The sequence below is a fragment of the Hemicordylus capensis genome, chromosome 17, assembly GCF_027244095.1.
Source record: "Hemicordylus capensis ecotype Gifberg chromosome 17, rHemCap1.1.pri, whole genome shotgun sequence".
NCBI lineage: Eukaryota > Metazoa > Chordata > Lepidosauria > Squamata > Cordylidae > Hemicordylus > Hemicordylus capensis.
The window spans coordinates 361,125-380,747 of record NC_069673.1 but is presented as its reverse complement, the minus strand read 5'-3'; the positions used below and the strand labels follow the sequence as shown (position 1 = coordinate 380,747).

At 59.3% G+C, this 19,623-nt stretch overlaps 2 protein-coding genes across 5 annotated transcripts; both read left to right on the top strand.

Annotated features, from left to right (window-relative positions):
• The first annotated feature begins 34 nt into the window (after positions 1 to 34).
• On the top strand, positions 35 to 14,770 carry CARD9 (caspase recruitment domain family member 9). 4 transcript variants are annotated; one of them, XM_053282377.1, is made up of 14 exons: positions 35 to 2,046; positions 2,247 to 2,378; positions 4,679 to 4,929; positions 5,615 to 5,752; positions 6,330 to 6,655; positions 7,027 to 7,206; positions 7,837 to 7,995; positions 9,149 to 9,274; positions 10,003 to 10,194; positions 10,960 to 11,001; positions 11,724 to 11,772; positions 12,816 to 12,886; positions 13,531 to 13,607; positions 13,874 to 14,770. In XM_053282377.1, exons 1-14 carry the CDS (start codon positions 2,030 to 2,032, stop codon positions 13,968 to 13,970), a joined length of 1,857 nt encoding a protein of 618 aa, XP_053138352.1. In that variant the 5' UTR covers positions 35 to 2,029; the 3' UTR covers positions 13,971 to 14,770. The 4 variants fall into 4 exon arrangements, 3 of the variants coding, with proteins under 3 accessions (XP_053138352.1, XP_053138353.1, XP_053138350.1); XM_053282378.1 differs by having other exon boundaries at positions 9,146 to 9,274; positions 12,819 to 12,886; XM_053282375.1 differs by having other exon boundaries at positions 9,146 to 9,274.
• An 854-nt stretch (positions 14,771 to 15,624) lies between these two features.
• On the top strand, positions 15,625 to 19,261 carry DNLZ (DNL-type zinc finger). The gene is made up of 3 exons (XM_053282358.1): positions 15,625 to 15,936; positions 17,126 to 17,265; positions 19,016 to 19,261. Exons 1-3 carry the CDS (start codon positions 15,667 to 15,669, stop codon positions 19,170 to 19,172), a joined length of 567 nt encoding a protein of 188 aa, XP_053138333.1. The 5' UTR covers positions 15,625 to 15,666; the 3' UTR covers positions 19,173 to 19,261.
• The last annotated feature ends 362 nt before the right edge of the window (positions 19,262 to 19,623 follow it).

Sequence of the window (19,623 nt, the reverse complement as noted above, 5' to 3'; positions counted from 1 at the left end):
GGTCAAGGCTTATTCCTCCTCTGGGTGTGAGGTGCCTGCCGCCGTGGGGTCTGTGGGGCCCCGTCTGTGTTGTGGCTCTGTGCGCCTTTGGCCGTGCTGTGCTCTGGGTACGCTTGAGCAGATGGGTTTGGGCTGGAGCAGACGGCGGGTCTTTTGTTCCCCACTGGAGTCTGGCTTCCCTCTTTTGTATTAAATCTCTGTTTTCTGTTTTGCATAAGGCTGCCTCTTGAGTTGTGTCTGGTTGCGTTTTAGGAGGGCCCTCGGGATTCCAGCTGGCAGGGCTCGGGCTGCAACCTGCTGCTTAGCATTTTTGCCGGCTCAGGAGCCAGGTGGAGGGGGGGGTGTCACTATTTCATGGGAGGGGGCTCTGCCCAAAGAGCTCCGAGGCCTTCTGCAGTTGCCTTAAAACTCTGCGTCCGAAATGCAGTCCTGGTGGCGCTTCCGCCGAATTTTTTCATCTGAAAGGTGTGGATTTGTCTTTTCTGGTTAAAAGTGCTGGGACTGGCCATTTCGGACTAGCTGAAGGAGAGTAGGGCAGGCACAGACTGCAATGGGGTGGGATTTACTCCCCCCGCCCATGTCTCCCCCCCACACACACACACACTGGAAGCCAGAGGGCCAGCAGCCACCGGAGAGAGGTGCCACTTGGGGGCTCAGCACCGAGAGCGAACCTGACTTCACAGTTGCCAATCTCCAGCCGAGGATTTTAGCCGAGCTCTTCAACACCCCCTTCTGCCCATAGAAGAGGTCCGAGGCAAGGAATGGCTGCTCCTCTTTGACCAGCGAGAGAGGAGTCCGTTGGCCCAGGGGAAGAAGCTGTGGGGCAGAGAGAGTGTGAGCCTTGGAGTCTGAAGGACCCGCAGGGCTGTGCGAGGCCAACTCCAAGCGGGACGTCTTGCCTGGGCGAGGCCGTGCGCGGAGGGTTGTGGTCTGTGTGGCCCAGACACCTCCTGGGCCTGCACCCTTGCTTGGAAGGGCATCTCCCTGGCGCTGGAGGGACCTTCTCCCCCGTGACCTTGGAGGTTAAGGGCCCTTCTTTCTCCAGGCTTGCCCAGATCCTGCCTTGGAGCTGGGCCAGTGTGGGGGAGGTTAGTATTTGGGTTAACTTTTGGAATTTGGTTTTGGAACGTTGGCCCCTTTTGGCACCCAGAATTTTGTATGGCCTTTATAGTTGTGCTTGTGTATTATTTTCTCCCTGGATTTTTTAATTCTCTTTTTGTAAGCTGCTTTGGGATATGTGGAAAAGGGCAGGACCCGCATGGACGCAGCATCCTTCACCAGTGGGCGGGCAGGGCTCTGCATCTGGGTCCCGCCCTGGCTGGCCGGCTGGCTTGCCACAGACCCCACACGGTCTCTCTGGGGACACCCCTGCGTGCGTGGGGGCTTCCTCTTTACGTCACCCCTTCAGAGGTGGGTGAGTGCAGCCCAATGTGCAGCCCAAGATGTGCAGCCCAAGATGTGCAGCCCAAGATGTGCAGCCCAAGATGTGCTCGAGCATCTAAGATCAGCAACCCCGGAAGGAGGATTTGACCTGGAAGAGGGAACCTCGGACTCCACGGAGGCAAGGGCGGACTGGCCGAGGCCAGGTGGCGAGTCCGTCCCAAGCGACGCCTCTGAGGGAGCCCAGCTGGCCAAGGCTGCCGGATGCCGCCTGCACCCACCAATCCGCTCCATGGGGCGAGATCCGCAAGAACGAGGCTGGGCCACTTAGACCCCTGGTTTGCAGGGCTGTGTGAGGATGGCGCGATGTCTCGGAAGGGCTGCCCAGTATCCATGGAGAATCAGCCTAAAGGCGGTGTGCTGTGGCCACTAAATGGAGCCTCCATGGTCAGAGGCACTCCACCCCTGACTATGGGGTGTGAGGCGCCAAAGAGAGGGCAGGGTTGTGCCCGTGCCCTGGGGGGGAGCTTCCAGAGAGACCCAGACAACCATTGCTGGAACCAGAACGCTTGACCAGACAGACTCTTGCCTGACTTGGCACAGCAGCCGTTCCATTCCCGGTAGAAGGGAGAGGTCTTTGATTTGACACATGGGGAACAAGGTGAGGTGAGCAGTTTTTCGGGGGGTGGGGGTGCTGAGGCCCCCTTCAGATCCCCCCCTCTGGCAGGGGAAAGACCTGACCTCCACCCCACCCCAAAGGCTGGAGGAAACGAGGCTGCCGTCTAGCGGAGCCCGGCGTCCGGCTCCTCCAGCTCTGTGCCGGGCAACTTCCCCTTTCCTCCCCCTGATTCAGTCTCTCTTGACAGGAGTCTGTGGCTTGGCCAGTTCCGCTTTCCCAGCTCAGAGCCGTCCTGCCTGTCTCTTCCCTTCGGACATCGCGGAGGGGGCTGCGGAGGAGAGCAGCTGCAGCACCTGGCCTCCGTGGAGCACCTGCTCAGGTGGGCGGGGGGCGGAGCGGAGGGAGGCCTGAGCCGGGGGGCGGGGGTGGCGGCGGGGGGGAAGAGGCCGGACCTCCCTGTGGGCCCCGGCTGGTCAGCCTGGCAAAGGGCCACGCTCAGCAGAGAGCCTCACTCCGGGCGGCCCAATTCCGGCCCTCCTGCAGGGGCTGGACTGCAACCCGCCTCCCGTCCCTGAAGGGCCTGGGCGCCACAGAGCTGGGTTCTCGTCCGGCCTGGGGTGACTTTCCTGCCGCGATTAGGAGGGGGGTTGTGTGTGTGCTGCAGAGGGTGGGCTTCGTGGCCGCCCACCGAGATGCTTGCTTGCATGGGGCAGAAACGGAGAGAGTGAGGTGCTTCCCGTGGGAGGGTATCCCATGATAGCTAGGATGGAGGGGGGGGCGGTTTCCTTGTCAGCCTGGCTCGCTTGACCCTTCTGCAAAGCAGGCAGGTTTGTGGGTTCCCCGCTCTTCCTGCAAGGAGACCTTGGTTGTGTGGATCCCCCTCCCAGCAGCCCTGGGGAGGTAGCCTCGACGGAGAGAGGAGTGGGGGGCCCGAGTCAGGCCCACGGCCCCACACCGGCCCTCTTCTCCACAGGCCGATGGGTTGTCGGTAAGAAGGGCCCTTAGTGGCTTGCAGAGATGGGAGGGGGGCCGGTGGGGGGGGGCAGGCAGGCAGGTAGCCTCTCGGGGGCTCCAGAGGACTGACGCGCTGCAGGTTGTCTGCGATTGCTGGGCTCCCATGATGGAGATGCCAAAGTTCAGTTGACAATGTGCTCCTAGGAGGGCAGGGGTGGCGTGTGAGTTTGGGGGTGTGCAGGGGGGTCGCTGTAATTGAGCGGAGGACCCGGCGGGGACCCACCCTCCCTGTTTCCTTCATGAGCTCCCTCACTCCAAGGGGCTGCCGGAGAGAGAGAGGGGCGGACACCGGCCCCCTCTTCCCTAGCTATGCCCGGGGCGGGGGGGGCGGTGTCTGTGCATCATGAGCGTCTGAGTTTGGATGGGGGGGGGGAGATGCTGACTGACATCCAGGGTGCGTCTGAGCCCTCCTTAAGCAGGGGGGGCTCCCCCACTTCACTCCCCCCCACGCACACACTCTAAACCTAGCAGCCTAGGCCTTCCCTCTTCTCCCCCACAGGCCTTTCCTCTGCATTTCTGCTGCTCCAGCCTGTGCTCCACTGCAACGGCCAAGGGGTGCTGCTGGCAGCAAGAGTTCCCCTTCATCCTCTCTCTCTCTCTCTCTCTCTCGGCCATGTGGAGAGGAAGGAAGCGGCCCCTTTGCGTAACAGAGGAGCCCTCAGAGGCCGGGGCAATGGGGAAGTGCCACCACAGGGTCAGCTCTCCTGTGGGTTCCTCTCTCGCTTTTTCCAAGCAGCAGCTTCCTGACGGCACCCACCCCACCCCACCCCACCCACCCCCCATGATGCTGCAGGCGGGGAATGAAAGCAGGGCTGAGAGCATCATCCAGTGGCCAGTGCTTGGGTCACTCGCGGGGCCAGCGGGGCCTGGAGTCCACAGTGGGGCTGGGAACTTGCCTGGATTCTTCAAGAGGTCCTGTTCTAACCGGGGCTTGAAGGGGGGGGGCGGGGCAGTCAGTTAAGGTGCAGCATGAAGCCGGCTGGCTGGATGCAGAGGGCGAGGCTACCATCAGTGGCAACTAGGCTGGGGGCCACCTCCAGCCTCAGAGGCAAGGTGCCTCTCAATCCCCGCTGCAGGGGAGCCACAGGGGCAGGAGAGGGGGCCTGCACATCCATCCCTCTGGCCTCCCCAGAGGCGCCTGGGGGGCCAGTGTGGGAAACAGGATCCTGGACTAGATGGGCCTCCTTGGGCCTGATCCTGCAGCCGGGCCGTTCTGATGTTCTAAGCGGCGGCCATCCCTGTTGCTCCCCAGGCTGGGCTGGGCCCTTGAGTGGCTCCTGATCCTCCCCTGGGGCCACGAGGGACTTTGTTTCTTCTTCTCTCGGTGAGGGAGTGATGGGCGGTGGCTGTTTGCTTGCAGTTCATGTTGAGAGGCTGCTTTCTGCCGTGAAAGCAAAGCCAATGGACACGGTCTGCAAAATCAGACCTCACAATTCAGTCGATGAGCAGACCCGTGCAAAGGCCACGGCTGCCCCAAAATACAGCCTCTGGTTCTTGCTGGGGAGGCCCATAAAGCTCAAAGGCATGAGAAGCTGGAGGGAGGGCATGAGGGCGCCTCTGCAAGATCCCCGAAGGCCTTCCGGAGCGGGGGGCGGGGGGGGGAGAGATCCGGGGCTCGTGCGAATGCTGCCGGAGGCTAGCAGTCCATTCCCATTGGCCTTCCAGCGGCTGGCGGCCTCCTCCTGCACTTGTGGGCAGAAGCACGAGAGGCCGGGCACTTGCCTCTGCCATGTCTGACCCGGAAGACGAGGACGAGACGTGTTGGAATAACCTGGAGAGCTTCCGCGTGAAGCTGATTTCGGTGATCGACCCGTCCCGGCTCACGCCTTACCTCCGGCAGTGCAAAGTCCTCAGCCATGACGACGAAGAGCAAATCCTCAACGACCCCAGCCTGGTGGTCAGGAAACGGAAAGCAGGTGGGCCCCGCTCGGACAGGCCAGAAGCGTGTGGGGCTGGGAAGGAATGGGGGGCGCTTGCCACGGCGGGGGGGGGGGGAGGCGGCGGCGGCGGCGGCTGAGACGCCCTCCTCTGGCGTGTGCAAAGAGAGGACAGGCGTGGCCGGCTGGAGACACGGGGGTGTTCTCCGAAGGGCCCGCCAGTCTCTCGCCCCCCTTGTGGTGCTGCAGTTTGCTGTTTTCAAAAACTCAGCGGGTCTGCCGAATGCTCCCGTGGTGTTTCTGAGCCTCCGTGGCAGAGGCCCCTTCCCACCTACCCCTCCTCCTCCTCCTGGCCCTCGGTGGCTGTTTCTGGAGCAAGTGGGCAGAGAGTGTGTTTTCCTCTCCCTCTTGCAAGCCTGGGACGAAGGGCCGTCCAGGGAGACTTGGCAGGCCCTTCTCACTCAGCACATGACCAATCTGTGGCATTCTCTGCCGCGGGATGTGGTGGTGGCCACCAGGTGGGATGGACTTAGGCCAGTTCGTGGCTCTCCGTGGCTACTTGCCGTGATGGCTACGGGCTGCCTCTCGGCAGGATGCCTCTGAATGCCAGCTGCAGGAGAGCGGGCATGCTTGGGGGCATCTGGTGGGCCACGGTGAGAGCTGGGCGGAGCTGGCGCCTGACCCAGCAGGCCTGCTCTGCCGTCTGCCCGTGTCTGTTTTTCAGGGGTCCTCCTGGATATTCTGCAAAGGACAGGTCAGAAGGGTTTTGTGGCCTTCTTGGAGAGCCTGGAGCTGTACTACCCTCACCTCTACAAGAAAGTGACGGGCAATGATCCCACCCGAGTCTTCTCTGCAATTATAGGTAAGACGCTATCCGGGGTGGGGACGCCTCCGATAATGTCTCGGTTCCGCGCCCCAGTTGTCTGGCAACACATTCCGGCTGGAGAAGCCTCTTTCCTTGCTGGCGGGAGGTTCCTTTGCCTCTTCAAGCCCAGGAAAGGGGAGTGCTGGTCCTCCTTTCTCAGCACTCCCTGGCAGGGTTCTTCTCTCAGCTCGGAGCAGCAGCCTTGGGAGGAGAGAGGACAGAGGAGACCTCGCAAAGTGCCGGAGGAGGAGCCCCAAGAGAAAGGCAGCAGGCTCCAGCCCAGGGCAGCCCCCCACCCCCTCCGCGTGGCTAGGAGGGCTGGTGGTCCCCGGTGGCTCCCTCTCTCCATCCGCCAAGTGCTCGCTGGGGCACGTCTGTCTTCTTTCTGTCGTGGTGTTGTGAGCTGCCCAGCGAACAGTTAGTTGTGGGGCGACCAACCAGTAACGTTGGTTTGTTGATGCCGGCAACCCCTCGGGGGGGGGGCACGAGGGCTAGGACTCTGTGCTGCCCCCCCCACCCCCGGCCCCTCCCTCCGGCCAACACGGAGTCCTCTGCCCCCACCCCCCACCCCCAGACGCAGCCGGGGAGTCCAGCCTGACGGAGCTGCTGATGAACGAGATCACGAAGCTGCAAGGCGCCATCCGGGGGGAGCGGCACAAGCTGCAGGAGCTGAGCCTGCTGCTGCAGGCCAAGGAGGACCTCCTCAAGGAGCTGCGGGTGCGGGACAACGTGCTGCGCAAGCACCAGGAGCGGGCCCACAAGATGAAGGAGGAGCGGGACCGGCTGGGCCAGGAGCTCAGGCGCTGCAAGGAGGAGAACTACCAGCTGGCCCTGAGCTACGCCAAGCAGAGCGAGGAGAAGAACGCGGCCCTGATGCGGAACCGGGACCTGCAGCTGGAGGTGGGGGGCAGGCGGGGGGGGAGGAGGAGGAGGAGGAGACACAGACACCCAGGGCTCTTCCGACCTGGGTCTTTCCCAGCCCCCCCCCCCAACCACCACCTGGGGCCTCCTGCCTCCCCATCCCTGCCAGGAGGGGCTTGGAGCATGTCCCTCCTGCGGATGGTGGCCCCCACTGTGGCAGCGGGGGGTGATGGGAGTTGGAGTCCCAACACAGCTGGCTGGGAGCCCGAATATTGGGGCGGGAAGGGCTTCATTCAGAAGTTGGCAGGCTGGGGCCGTTTAGCGGAGGAGCACCTGGAGTGTGGCCAGGGGGCTGCTTCCCGACCGGCCTCCTCTTCTCCCCCCCCCCCCCGCCCCGCCCTGCCCTGCAGATCGACTGCCTGAGGCACAGCTTGCTGAAGGCCAAGGACGACTGCAAGCTGGAGCGGAAGCACACGCTGAAGCTGAGGCACGCCATGGAGCAGCGGCCCAGCCACGAGGCGGTCTGGGAGATGCAGCGCCAGAAGGACCTGCTGCTGGCCAAGAATAAGGAGCTGGAGAGCACCCTGCAGGTGCCCCGGAGGGGGGCGGGGGCGGGGGGCACACTCTGGGGGGGCCGTCGGTCTGCAGCCTACTGGAATGGCGGGCTGCCTGCCCGTGAAGCTGCACTTTGGGTTTTGCAAAATGCTTGCTGTACAACAACCCTGTGGGGTAGGCTGGTATTGTTCCCCCAATCAAGGAGAGCAAGCAGGGGGGGGGGAGGCCTCTGCAGTGGTTCCTCCTTCCCTTTCAGGCGGGCATAGCAATTAAGTCCAACCGACAGGTTGCTATGCCGCAAGGAGTTGGACGCTCCCTAAGGGAGTAGCTCACCCCCTCGCATCTTTCGGGGGGAAGGAGTTCCCCGATCCCCCCAGGATCATCGTGACCACGGATGCCAGCAAGAGGGGATGGGGAGCACGCTGTCAGTCCAGGGCAGGTGGTCGGCGGAGGAACGCCAACACAGCTTGAAGCCGGGGGGGGGGGGGGCTGCTTCTCCTGACCTTCTGTGTCTGCCCCTGACGGAGGGAGTGGGGGAAGTGGCCAGAGTGGGGCAGAGAGAAGCTTCCCCCGTCTCTCTGGAGGCGGCGTGAGAAGAAAGCGGAGGGGCTCTCAGTCCCTGGGCCCCACCGAGCGCCTCCCGTGTGCTTCCCCACCCGCCCAAGGTCACCAAGGAAGGCAGCTCCGAGAAGGACGGCAGCAGCGTCTCCCTGCAGGCCTTCGAGGCGGAGCGGACGCGGATGTCGGGGGAACACCAGGAGATGGTGAACGCCGTCCATGACATCCGCCAGGTGCTCCGGAAGACGGAGGAGTCGCGGAACAAGGTGAGCGGCGGGAGGTGGAGCCGGCCCCGGGAGGCCTGCAGGCAGCCGGCACTCTGACTGGGGGGGGGCATCCTGAGCAGGGGGGACATGGGCAGCACCCCCGTGCGTTGGAGCTCGGAGCCAAGGCCCCCGTGAGTCAGACGCTCCCTCCTCCAGCGTGACTTCTTGGTTCCCTGCCTGTCCTCGGTGGCCTGTGGCTTCCTTCGGTCTTTCACCACTGGCCAGCCCTTCGGTTTGGGGGCATTCTGGGTTAGGAGGCCGCTTGGGTGTCTCCTCTCTCTCGCTCTTCCCGCTTCTGCCTACAGGCTGGCTAGGCATCAGGCACACAGCTCTACCTGATGGATGGCCAGCCTGCAGGCAGCACGGCTCTCAGGCAGGAAGAGAGGAGCCATGCGGTGCTTGAGAAGGTCCACCTGAGCGGCCCCCTCGCCCCCGGCTCGGAAGGACCAGCCGCTAGTGCTTCTGGGGCTACACCTGACCACTTGCTGCCTTGTGCCCACGGCGTTTAAAGGTAAAGTGTGCCGTCGAGTCGGTGCTGACTCCTGGCGACCACAGAGCCCTTGGGTAGTCAAGCCATTTCCGCACTGCGCCGTTTGGGAGCAGAGAGATCTGGGGGTTGGCTTCACCGGTGACTCTCTTGTTCTGTCCGACTCCCTTTTCCTAAACCCGAACTCCCGCCTCGCCTCCAGGGAGCCTCTTCTTCAGACCCCCCCACTCCTTTTTCAGACGTTCACTTCAGCAGGCCGGGCTTCCTGGCTGAATCCTCCTGGCATGTGGTCGTTTGAATGGTCACATTTTGAAATGGCTGTTGGGCAGCCTCCAACTCTTGCCTGGGGGCTCCCCAGAGGCGGCATCTGGTGGGCCACCGTGGGAAACAGGATGCTGGACCAGATGGGCCTTCTTGGGCCTGGTCCTGCAGCCGGGCTGTTCTGACGTTCACTCCTACTGCTGAAAGTTCCCCAAGCGGTGCATCTCACAGCTCATGGCGCTGAGAAGGTTGCATTTCAGCATTCCAGCCGATCCCCACGGATGTTTTGGCATTTCGGGCGCAAGAACCCAGCTTTGCAGACCCAGAAAGGTGGCTGAGGCCCCTTCCCGGCTGAGGCCGCTGGGTCTGAGGAGCCTGTGGCTGTCTGTGTGCTTGTGTTAGCAGCTGGTGGAGGAGAAGGAGATGTTAGAGTTGCAGTGCACGTCGCTGCAGAACGACGCCCAGATCTACCAGGACCGGATCGAGGCCATCCTGAAGCAGATGGAAGAAGTGGCTGCCGAAAGGGACCAGGTGGGGCCTCCCAGGTCAACGCATTTCCTACGGAGCGGCCCACCCCCCACCGGTTACGTTCAGCGAGTCTGAGCGCAGGGCTGCTGCATCCCAGGACAGGGCTCCTGAGAGCTGGCCTTGGAGTTGCAAGCATGACTTGTCCCCCTAGCTAAGCAAGGTCTGCCCTGGTTTGCACGCTATGGGGTGGAGACGGCCTTGGCCGGCCTGATTGGCGACCAAATCCAAATTCTGCAGAAAAGGCTCAAATAACCCTGCTGGATCAGTGGCCCACCAGAGGCTTCTGAGAAGAAGCCCACCGGCAAGAGGGGAGGGGATGCCTTCTCTCCTGCTGTTGCTCCCCTGCAACTGGGACTCAGAGGCATCCTGCCTTGGAGGCTGGAGGTGGCCTACAGCCCTCCGACTGGTAGCCGTGGATAGACCGCTCCTCCACGAAGTGATCCCAACCCCTCTGAAAGCCATCCAGGTTGTTGGCTGTCACCACATCTCTTGTGGCAGAGAATCCCACAAGTGGATGATGCGTTGTGTGCAAAAGTACCTCCATTTGCTGGTCCTAGATTTCCCGGCAATCCATTTCATGGGATGACCCCTGGTTCGAGGGTTATCTGGGAGCAAGTCTCCTGCGCTGGTGACCCGACTCCCTCCCCCCCCCCCCGCAAGGAGTTTCTTCCGTGGTGGGGCTGCCCCCCCCCCGCCCCCCACACCCACGTGCCTCTTCTGCCCCGCGCCAGGCCCTTCTGACTCAAGAAGCCTTCCACAAGCAGTTCTCCCAGAGCCTGGTGGACAAAGACGCCTACCGGAAGCAGATCCGGGAACTCGGGGAGAGGTGCGACGAGCTGCAGCTGCAGCTGTTCCAGAAAGAGGGGCAGCTGCTCAGCGCGGAAGCCAAGCTGAAGAGGCTGCGCCTGGATCCGGCCACGGCGGTAGGTTCAGAACCAAGTGGCCGCAGGGAGGGGGGCGCCCGGCAGTCCCGGCTGAAGTGGCCGAACAGGGCCCAGTGTTAGGCCAGAGGGCCAGAGGCTGTTGGACTACAGCGCCCATCTCCCCCCCCCAGCCTTTGGCCACTGGGGCTGGGGATGATGGGGGTAGTAGTCCAACAGCATCTGAGGACTCAGCTGGAGCCTCTCCTGGCTTAAGCAGCCCCACATTATCCCAGTCACGGCCTTGACTCTCAGGCCAAGGGTGAGCTAGATGGACCAAAGGTTAAAGCAACTCTCTGGGTTCCGATGTCCAGCAAGCAGCCCCTGAAGGCATCGGGGCCTAGGGCTGTGCACGAACCGTTTGACTGCAAACCAATCTGGCACGAACCGGACCAGACTGCATGGAGGCCAGGTCCGTTTGGGAATTGCGCCGTGCCACACGGGTGAGCTGCCGGGGGGAGCAAAGGCACCTTCCACCGACGTTTTCAAAGGTGCCCTGGATTCCCCTTTACATGCGTAGCCCATCAGACCAACTTGAACCGATTCGGTCGACCGGGCTGACCGGGCTGTTTCACAATCCAGCGATCTGGTTCGGATTTGAACCGAACTGCTCAGATTGGTCTGTGCACACCCCTGTAAGGAGCCCTGGGGCCAGGCTTGGTGCCGCCTGCCCAGTTCGGGACCCGGGCTCTCCTGGGGCTGCTGGGCACGGATGGGTGAACCAGAACCACAGCCCTTCCTCACCCCCTTAACTTCTTGTCATTCCAGACTTCCGATCTCGAGGAAACTTCGTCGCGAAGCTCCCAAGAAGTGAGTGGCGGGTGGGTGGATCTGCTGCCGCTTTTGCCCCCCGGACCAGATGGACCCTCCTGGCCCTCAGCCAGCTCCGTCACCCCCTCCTCGTTTTGTCGGATGCAGCCGTACTTTACATGCCAGACCAAGCGGGGGCCCGGCCACTTGCAGTCCCCTGGGGCAGGAGGGGAGGAAGAGGCGAGGGGCAGGGTTGCAGCCGCACTGGGCACCCCTCTTAGCCTGTGGGGCTCTGGGGAGGAGGAGGGGGCCAGGAAGGGAAATGGCCTGGGCCCGGATCCCCCTTCCAGGGAGAGGCTGGTGGTGGGGAAGCTGCTCAGGCCCCTTGGCGGGGTCCCAGATCTGCTGCCCGTGACGGGGTGCCTGCTTTCCTGGCCTCTCTCTGGGCAGCGTTCCTGTCACTGTTGGGTCCCTTTCAGGGCGGGGGGGGCTGCCAACAGAGGTGCAGCTGCCTCTGCTCCGGGCAGCCACTCGAGTGGCGCTCCTCCCTCCCTCCCTCCCTCCCCCCCACCCTGCCTGCAGGCTGGCCATTTGTCCGGTAAAGAGAGGGGAGCCCCCCGAGCTGCCTCCTTGGGCACCCCCCTGGCTTGGTGGATCCACAACAGAGGGGGGTGCCAGTCGAGTCCCTGGGCTCACTGGGTCTTGGGTTCTTCCTGGGCAAGGGATAGCTGGTCACCTTCCTCCACAAAAAGGGGCTTTCTCTCTCTCCCTCTCACACAAAGCTCACTCCCCACGGAAATGCTGACGAGGACCTGAATGCTGCGGACAAACGTAAGTTCTTCTGTGGCTGGCGGGGCTCTCTCGCTCGCTCTCAGTGGGGGCTCCAGATTGCACCATTGCCCTAACCCCCCCCCATTCACAACCCCACTTTCCCTTTCCTAAAGGGGGGGTGAGAGGGAGCCTTGCTGGCCCCTTCACGATCTGGGACTCCCCACAGGGAAGGGCCTCCCTGCAGCTCCCTCTGCTTGGCAAGTCATTCTGGGATCTCAGCTGCGTGGCCTCCTGTCCCACCTGAAGAGGCAGATTGCAGAGCTGGGGAGCAGCTCACGGCTCAGCCAGGCCCTGATCCCTGGCACAGGAACAGGCGGCCCCCTCTCTCCAGACACACACATCAGAAGAAGAGCCCTGCTGGATCCGGCCCAAGGAGGCCCATCTCGTCCAGCCTCTTGTTTCTCCCAGTGGCCCACCAGATGTCTCTGGGGAGCCCACAGGCAAGAGCTGGGAGGGGCCGGCCCTCTCTCCTGCTGCTGTGGCTCCCCTGCTGCAGCTGATATTGAGAGGCATCGTGCCTCTGAGGCTGGAGGTGGCCCACAGCAGCCACCAGACTAGTAGCCATTGATAGACCTGCCTTCCATGCATTTCTCCAAGCCCCTTTTAAAGCCATCCAAGCTGGGGGCCATCACCACATCCCAGGGCAAAGAATTCCATAGATTAATTATGAACTGTGTGAAAAAGTACTTCCTCTTGTTGGTCCTAAATTTCCCAGCCTCCAGTTCCATGGAGTGACCCCTGCTTCTAGTGTGGTAAGAGAGTGAGAAAAAATTCCCTCTGTCCACCCTCTCCACTCCGTGCATAGTTTTATACACCTCGATCATGTCTCCCCGCAGTCGTCTTTTTCCTAAACTATAAAGCCCCAGATGCTGTAGCCTAGCCTCATCAGGAAGGTGCTCCGGGCCCCTGATCATTTTGGTTGTCCTCTTCTACATGCAAGTTCTTCCTCAAAAGAACTGGGTTCACTTGGGGTCTCCAGGCATCCCATTTTAGCCAATAAATCTGGAATGGGTCTGTTCATTCTCTCTCTCTCTCTCTCTCAGAAGACGGCCCCAACATGCAGGATCGGCTGCTCAGCCCTCTGGGAAACCTTCGCCTTCCCAAGTCACCAGTGGTACGTCAAAAGCTTTGGGAGTGTTTTGTGTGTGCTGTTTTGCAATGGTTTGTGAGGCTGGACAGCTGCTTGTCCTTGCTGCTTTCTGTAGGGAGACAGTTGTTGTTGTTTCCAGTATTTATAGCGTGCCCTAACCATAAAACTATAATCAAGGCAGCAAACATACAAGAGGTCATGGTGCATTTATATGGCACTTTCTCCAAGGGGTCAGATCTTGGTGACTGTGAAACCTCCATCGTAAGAGGCAGTCTAGCTCACAATATCCGTTTCTGGGGAGCAGCAGCAGGCAAGGGCTCTTGCTACTGGGCTTCCCCGTGGAATGAGAAACCGGGTGCTGGGCCTGATCAACGTGGGGCTGACCCAGCAAAGCTGCTCTTACGTTCCTGCACTCCACCCACCTGGGGTCTCTGGATGCAGGCAAGAAACCTGCACGTTTTCTTTCTTTCTTGACCAAGAGGTCTGGAAGCTTGCTTGCCAACTCCCCAACGCTTTCAAGTATCCAAATGCCGCCGCAGATCCCAAGAGTCCAAGAGCCCAGCAGCAGCAGCGTCTTCCCTGCCACTCACTCTGTTACCTGGCTGCTGGGCCACGTTGGCTTTGCTGTTCAGGCTGAAATGAGCAGAGCTCTGTTTTTGCTTTCCCAGGACGGCGGCCCGCTGGACAGGGAGCTGGTGGAGAAGGAGCGCCGACGCATGAAGGACGGTTTTGAGCACTGCCGGAGGTGCGACTCCTGCTCGCCCAGGGCCACTCTGCCCAGGGAGGGAGGGAGGGGGCCGCCTGGGAGCTGCTGAGCGGGTTGCGGAGGTTGCTGCTAGCTCCCAACTTCCGAAAGGCTTTGCTAGCCCCGGCCCCGTGGGACTGGCTGTTCAGATGGGAGTTCCAAGGAGGAGGACCCAGAGGCGGCCCCGTTGCCCGGATCTGATGCCCCGGCACCCGCTGGAGGGTTGTGGGCAGCCCCTGTGACTCAGTCCGGACCTTACTTTGCAGAAAGAGGGCCCTGAGAAGAGTGCAGAAGGGCAGGTACCACAAGGCGGACTGGGAGAACACCACCGGCAGCGACAACTCCGACACGGAAGGCTCCTGATGGCATCCCCTGCGTCGGAAAGGAAATGGCGCCCTTTGGAGAAGGTTCTCTTGGGGGCGTGCACACACACGCACACACACACACACAGGGGGCTTGGTCTCTTCATTCCTTGGGGCCATGCAGGAGACTGGAGAGTCCCTCCATCTGGACCAGGTAGCATTTCCAGTGCCAGGTGCCAGCTTGTGAAATTGCTCAGGCTGGATGGGAAATGTGGTGGGAGGGCTTCTGTTGCCCGACTGCCCCCCATCTGCAGTCCGTGCTAGCTCTGTCTTTTGGATGGAGCCGCAGCTGGAATGCGGAACTTAGGATCTGGCTTTGGAATCTTCTGTGGACCTGTTATTAATTGTAACCTCTCTTCGGAGTATTCCATGCCCATCAGGAGCTGGGAGCAAGCAGAGTCCTTGCAACGCCCTGACAGTTGGTCAGGATGTAAACTTGCTGTTAGGAGATGGAGCCAAGAACGCGATAAGTAATTAGGGACAGACAGAACTCGAGGACGGCAGGGAAGGTGAGCTGTTGCTCGAGGTGGCTGGGAATCGAACACTGATGAGCTGTGTGGGGTTTTGTAATTATCATTCAAATAATGGTTAGAAGGGCTGGAATGTTTAAAATCTGTTAAGTTGGTTGGATCATTCCAGGCATAAATGCACCCACACTCAGATGAACTGTGCATTTGTTTTGATAATTAGAAACTGAAATCATGAAGGTTTTATTTAAAATAGATCCAGTATTATTGCACTTTCTTCTAATTTTGTTCCAGGTCTATTGACCTTAATCAAATAAAAATAATGTAAAATAAAGAGCTGTATTGTCGAAACTTCAGTGACCTTTGAGTGACGACGGAAGTGCTGCTGGGTCAGTGAGCACCCACTACAGAGTGCAAACCTGGTCCTTCCGGGGGAGACTAGATTAACAGGCTGACCATCCTTCACCCAGGCAGAGGAGCCCTTGTCCAGGCCATTGGTCCATCCAGGGTTGGGGCTGTCCAGGACAGCAAGTGCCTGGCTCAACAAGCGCCTCCAGTCTGCGGACCTCGCCCGGCCCCCGAGGGGAGTCGTGCAACCCCGTCCGCGAGAGGAGGAAGGGCCAGCTGCAGCACGCCTAAGCTTGGCTTCCGGCCACTGTGTCTTACCCAGGGCTACTCCTTTGGCTAGGGATGCCCTATTCTGGCAAATCCCAGTGCCTAATTTGCATATTATGTTAATTGGCTTGAAAATAATTTTTGAGCAGAATAGTGACTGCACCTTTTGCTCCATAACTCTGCTTCTTGTTTTTTTCTTTTTAAAAAAAAAATGAAAGCTGAAATCCAGGTGAAACCCGGAATTTCGGGGAGGGGGGGTGGCATGGCAACTCTTAAGTCTGCAGCCCTCCTGCAGATGCTGTCCTACAACTCCCATAATCCCTGGCTGTTGCCACTGTGGCTGGGGATTAGGGGAGTTGGAGTCCAAAAGCAGCTGGGGCGTTGCAGAAGTTCAGCAAGCCTGGTCTAAACTGTGGCTCCCAAGCTGGGTTCCTGCAGATGTTGATGGACTACAACTCCCATCACCCCCACGCACGCTGGGAGTGATGGGAGTTGTAGTTCATCAACATCTGCAGGAACCTCTAGCCAGGATGAGAAGCTTAAGGAGCCAACAACGACTCGGAGGGGTGTGTCTCTGTCACGTGTATTCAGCGAGGGGGCAAACATGCCCACGTGATGCGGGGCGGTTCCCCTTCGGCCCCGCCCTCTTTACTCTCCGTCCCGCCCATTTCCAAGATGGCGGCCGCGGCTTCCGCTGCCGCTCGGCGGCTCTTCGCCGCGCGGGGCGGGCTGCGGCTGCTACGCCAGGCCGCGGCTCCTTCCCTCCTCCGAGCCCCGCTCCAGGCCGCGGCGCCGCCGTTGTCATGGAGACGGGGCCTAAGCTCGGGCAGCGGCGGGGCGCCGCAGGAGGCCGCGGGGCGCTACCGGCTCGTCTACACGTGCAAGGTAGGGCGACTGTCCGGGCGTCGCCGCGGGAGCGCGCTGCCGGCGCCGCCATCTTTGCGCCTGGCAAAGCTGTGGGCAGTGGTGTTGGGGCGGTTGCTGGGGAGCCGAGTCTTTTGCTCGTTTCCGGTGGGGGTGGCGAGAGCAAGAGGTCTCTGCCTCGAGGCGCTTACATACAGCCTCAATGGAAAGGGGAAAGGAGAAGACGGTGAGGGGGATGTGTGCAGGTATCCCGCCCCAGCCGCCGCCACCACCACCGCCATGCAGGCATCAAATGTGTGGGGAGAGCAGGGGGTTCAAAATTGGGCCAGATTCCTGCTCATAGAAACATGAAGACGCAGAGGTGGTGGGGAGGAGGAGGAGGAGGAGGAGGGAGCAGCCCTGCTAACTGAGCGCACCACCCCTGCTAGCCTCCATCCAGGGGCGGCGGCGGCTGCTGCTGCTGCTTCCCGGGGCTGCCTTCTGTCTCTCTTTGGGTCGTGAGCCCTTTGGGGGGACAGGAGACCCTCTTATTTGTGCGTTGCTTTGAGAACTTGGGTTGAGGGCAGAGCGGTATCTAAATATCCGGAGGAGGAGGGAGGGCAGCAGTTGCAGCAGGGCAAGCCACGGGGGGGCGGGGGGTCAGCAGCAGTGGTCCCTCTAATTCTTTGGGGGCAACAGTGTCAAGGCCGTGTGTGCGCGCACCGTGTGCATCCAGAGTGGGGCCTTCCTGATTCAACCTGAGCGGGATCTAGCGTGGTGTAGTGGTGAGAGTGCTGGACTAGGACCGGGGAGACCCGAGTTCAAATCCCCATTCAGCCAGGAGACTAGCTGGGTGACTCTGGGCCAGTCACTTCTCTCGCAGCCTAGCCTACTTCACAGGGTTGTTGTGAAAGAGAAACTCAAGTATGTAGTACACCACTCTGGGCTCCTTGGAGGAAGCGCGGGATATAAATGATAAAATAAAATCTACAATGAACTGAGCCGACATTCAAAAACTTGTGAGCGTGTGCACATCTTGGAGGGAACACTGGTCAGCAGTGGGTCCCTCCCGGTGGGGGCTGCAAGGTCTCCAGGCAGGCCCTGCTGTCTTCTGGTGAGAAGGCCTTGGCTGGAGAGGAAAGGCTTAGGGTGGGTCTGGGACAGCACCAGTGGAAAGCGTCTCCATGGCTTGGTACATGATTTTCACCGCCTTGTTCGGGTCCCTTTTCAGGTGTGTGGGACGCGGTCGGCAAAGACCATCTCCAAAGCCGCGTATCACAGTGGAGTCGTGATTGTGAAGTGTTCTGGCTGCAACCACCACCACGTGATTGCCGACAACCTGGGCTGGTTCACCGACTTGGCTGGGAAACGGTGAGGCTTCTGGCGGGGCCCGTTTCATGCAGCTGCTTCTGTGGTTTCTTTCTTTCTTTAGGACCAAAACCAAGTTGAGATCCCCGGATGTTGTTGGACTACAACTCCCATCTTCCTTGGCCACAGTGGCCTTCAGCAAGGCCTAACAGCTACTCCACAGGCAGAAATTCAGCACATGGTATGCCAGAAAAAGCATCACCTGCTAAACTTCTGCCTGGCAAGTAACTACTAAAGAGACTGCAGACCTGCAAGAAAAAAAACATGTTGACAATCCATCTCAGAATTTCTAGTGGTTAGAGGAACGCACTGTCTGGTAATCCAGAGTGTGGAAGTTCCCACCAGTGCCTGGGAAATTTTCTTCTGGTTTCCCTTCCCAGAAATTGACCACATGTGTTCAGTTTTCTCTTTGCAAGTGCACATAGAAACACACTCCTTTCAAGCAGAAAAATCTGGCATTGGGTGCAATGTCCTTGAGATCCAGTGTTAAAATTATAAAATTTGGTCTGAATTGTGGGGGCAGAATTTGAATTTTTGGTGCAGTGTAATCCAGAAATGGAAGGAAGGGCAGGATGAAAACCAGCCAAAAATGGGAAGAGAAGACATGAACATCAAGCAGGAGAATGCCTAGAGAGAGTTTTTATTCTGTTGCTGGATGGATTTTACTGTGGGAAGACAGTAAAGATGAATAAATATAGTAGGTATAAGAATCACCACCACAATTCTGTAAAACCCTTAGATCACCTACCAAAAAATCCCTGTACAAAATAGAACCAAAATCTGATGTGTAACTATCTTAGTACTAAAAAGATATTAGGAGCAGATCTGGTCTTGAATTGTCCTTTGTGGCTAAGCAGGGTTCACCTTGGTTTGCATTTGGATGCTAGCCTGAAAGATATTCCCCTTAGGGGATGGGGCCATAGCTCATTGGAAGAGCGTCTGTCCCCAGTTCAGTCCCTGGCGGCAGCATCTCCAGGCAGGACTGGGACAGACTCCTGCCTGAAACCTTGGAGAGCTGCCGGTCAGTGTAGACAGTCCTGAAATAAATGAACCAATGGTCTGACTCCGTATAAGGCAGCTTCCTATGTCCCCATGTGTGGAATCCTTTCTGAAGGGACGATTATTAGATTAATAGAATGGCTGATTATCCAGTAATCTACCAGCCATTCCTAAATATTGGCCAGTCCTGTCTTTTGATGCTTTCCTTTTTCGGCAGTATACACAGCCACTTTTATTTATTTCATTTGTACTCTGCCTTTCAGGCTAAAAGCCTCTCACGAGTGAGTCGTGACTGACTGATCTTTATTTTCAAAGACAGCTGTGATTTCTGCCATTGTGTAAAACAGCTAGCTTTTGCAGTGGAAGCTGGCTTCCGAAGATTCGTACACCCCTCCCTGCTACTTTATAAGAAATGGCTTGGCCAAGGAATTTACTACAAAACTGGTTCTTTTTGCTAAATCTGTGCATGGGGAACTTATAATCATTAATATACTCCCAAGTGTATTATAATAATGAGTGTTTGCCAAAGATGTGTATGAGAACGGCAGCTTTTGCCTGCAATATTACAGTTGCCACTCGGATGGGGCACTGAGACAGAGGCAAAGGGATGGGTCTACACGGTGGGCTTCTGGGCCTGTTCACACCCAGCAGGATCAGTTGCAGGCCCTCAGGACCTTCCTGCATCGGCACGGAGGCCGAGAGTGCTCTCGGGTGTGGGCTTCCTTCTAATGGCCCCTCTTTCTTTGTGATTCAGGAACATTGAGGAGATCCTTGCAGCCCAAGGAGAGAAGGTCAGGCGTGTTGCTGGAGAGGATGCCTTGGAACTCCTGCTTGAGAATCCCGAGACGGTGGAACCTCCCAGCCAACTTGGAGGAGGAGAAGGAAGCAGTGGAGCAAAGGGCCCAACGTGACTGTGGATTGCTCTGCTCTGGACGGAAAGCGCGGGGTGGGGGGGGGTCCTTCAGTGCCCCTGTTATTTCAATACAGACTTCTGAAGAGAGACTTCCCTGTTTAGTTTGTCTTCTCCAGTTCCTGGCCCAATCATTTCCTGGCAAATGCCCTTTTGGGGTGGAAAGAACAGAGCTGGAGGCAAGTATGCTCTTTCGTGTTAACCGTTTCAGAATGACGGGGGTGGGAGCATGAATGAAAATGAGAGATGTAAGAGATGAAACTCCTATTTGCCGTCTGTAAAACACTACGGCTGATGGACGCGCGGAGGGCGGCTGCTGCGGCTGTCCGTTGGTGGGCCCAGGTGGTTGGGGTAGGCTATCTGCTCACCTGCCCCCCCGGGGCTCAGGAGATGGGGTACCTGCCGTTTCCGTAGAGAAGAGCAAACTCTGGGCTCTTCTCTGCTGGGAGGAG

Excerpts from the sequence above, each read along its gene's own strand:
- CARD9 (XM_053282375.1), top strand. Across the intron at positions 5,753-6,329 it reads AGTCTTCTCTGCAATTATAG|ACGCAGCCGGGGAGTCCAGC; the intron begins GTAAGACGCTAT and ends CCCCACCCCCAG. Across the intron at positions 12,887-13,530 it reads GCCTTCCCAAGTCACCAGTG|GACGGCGGCCCGCTGGACAG; the intron begins GTACGTCAAAAG and ends TTGCTTTCCCAG.
- DNLZ (XM_053282358.1), top strand. The coding sequence starts at position 15,667 with ATGCGGGGCGGTTCCCCTTCGGCCCCGCCCTCTTTACTCTCCGTCCCG. Across the intron at positions 15,937-17,125 it reads GGCTCGTCTACACGTGCAAG|GTGTGTGGGACGCGGTCGGC; the intron begins GTAGGGCGACTG and ends GTCCCTTTTCAG. Across the intron at positions 17,266-19,015 it reads ACCGACTTGGCTGGGAAACG|GAACATTGAGGAGATCCTTG; the intron begins GTGAGGCTTCTG and ends TTTGTGATTCAG.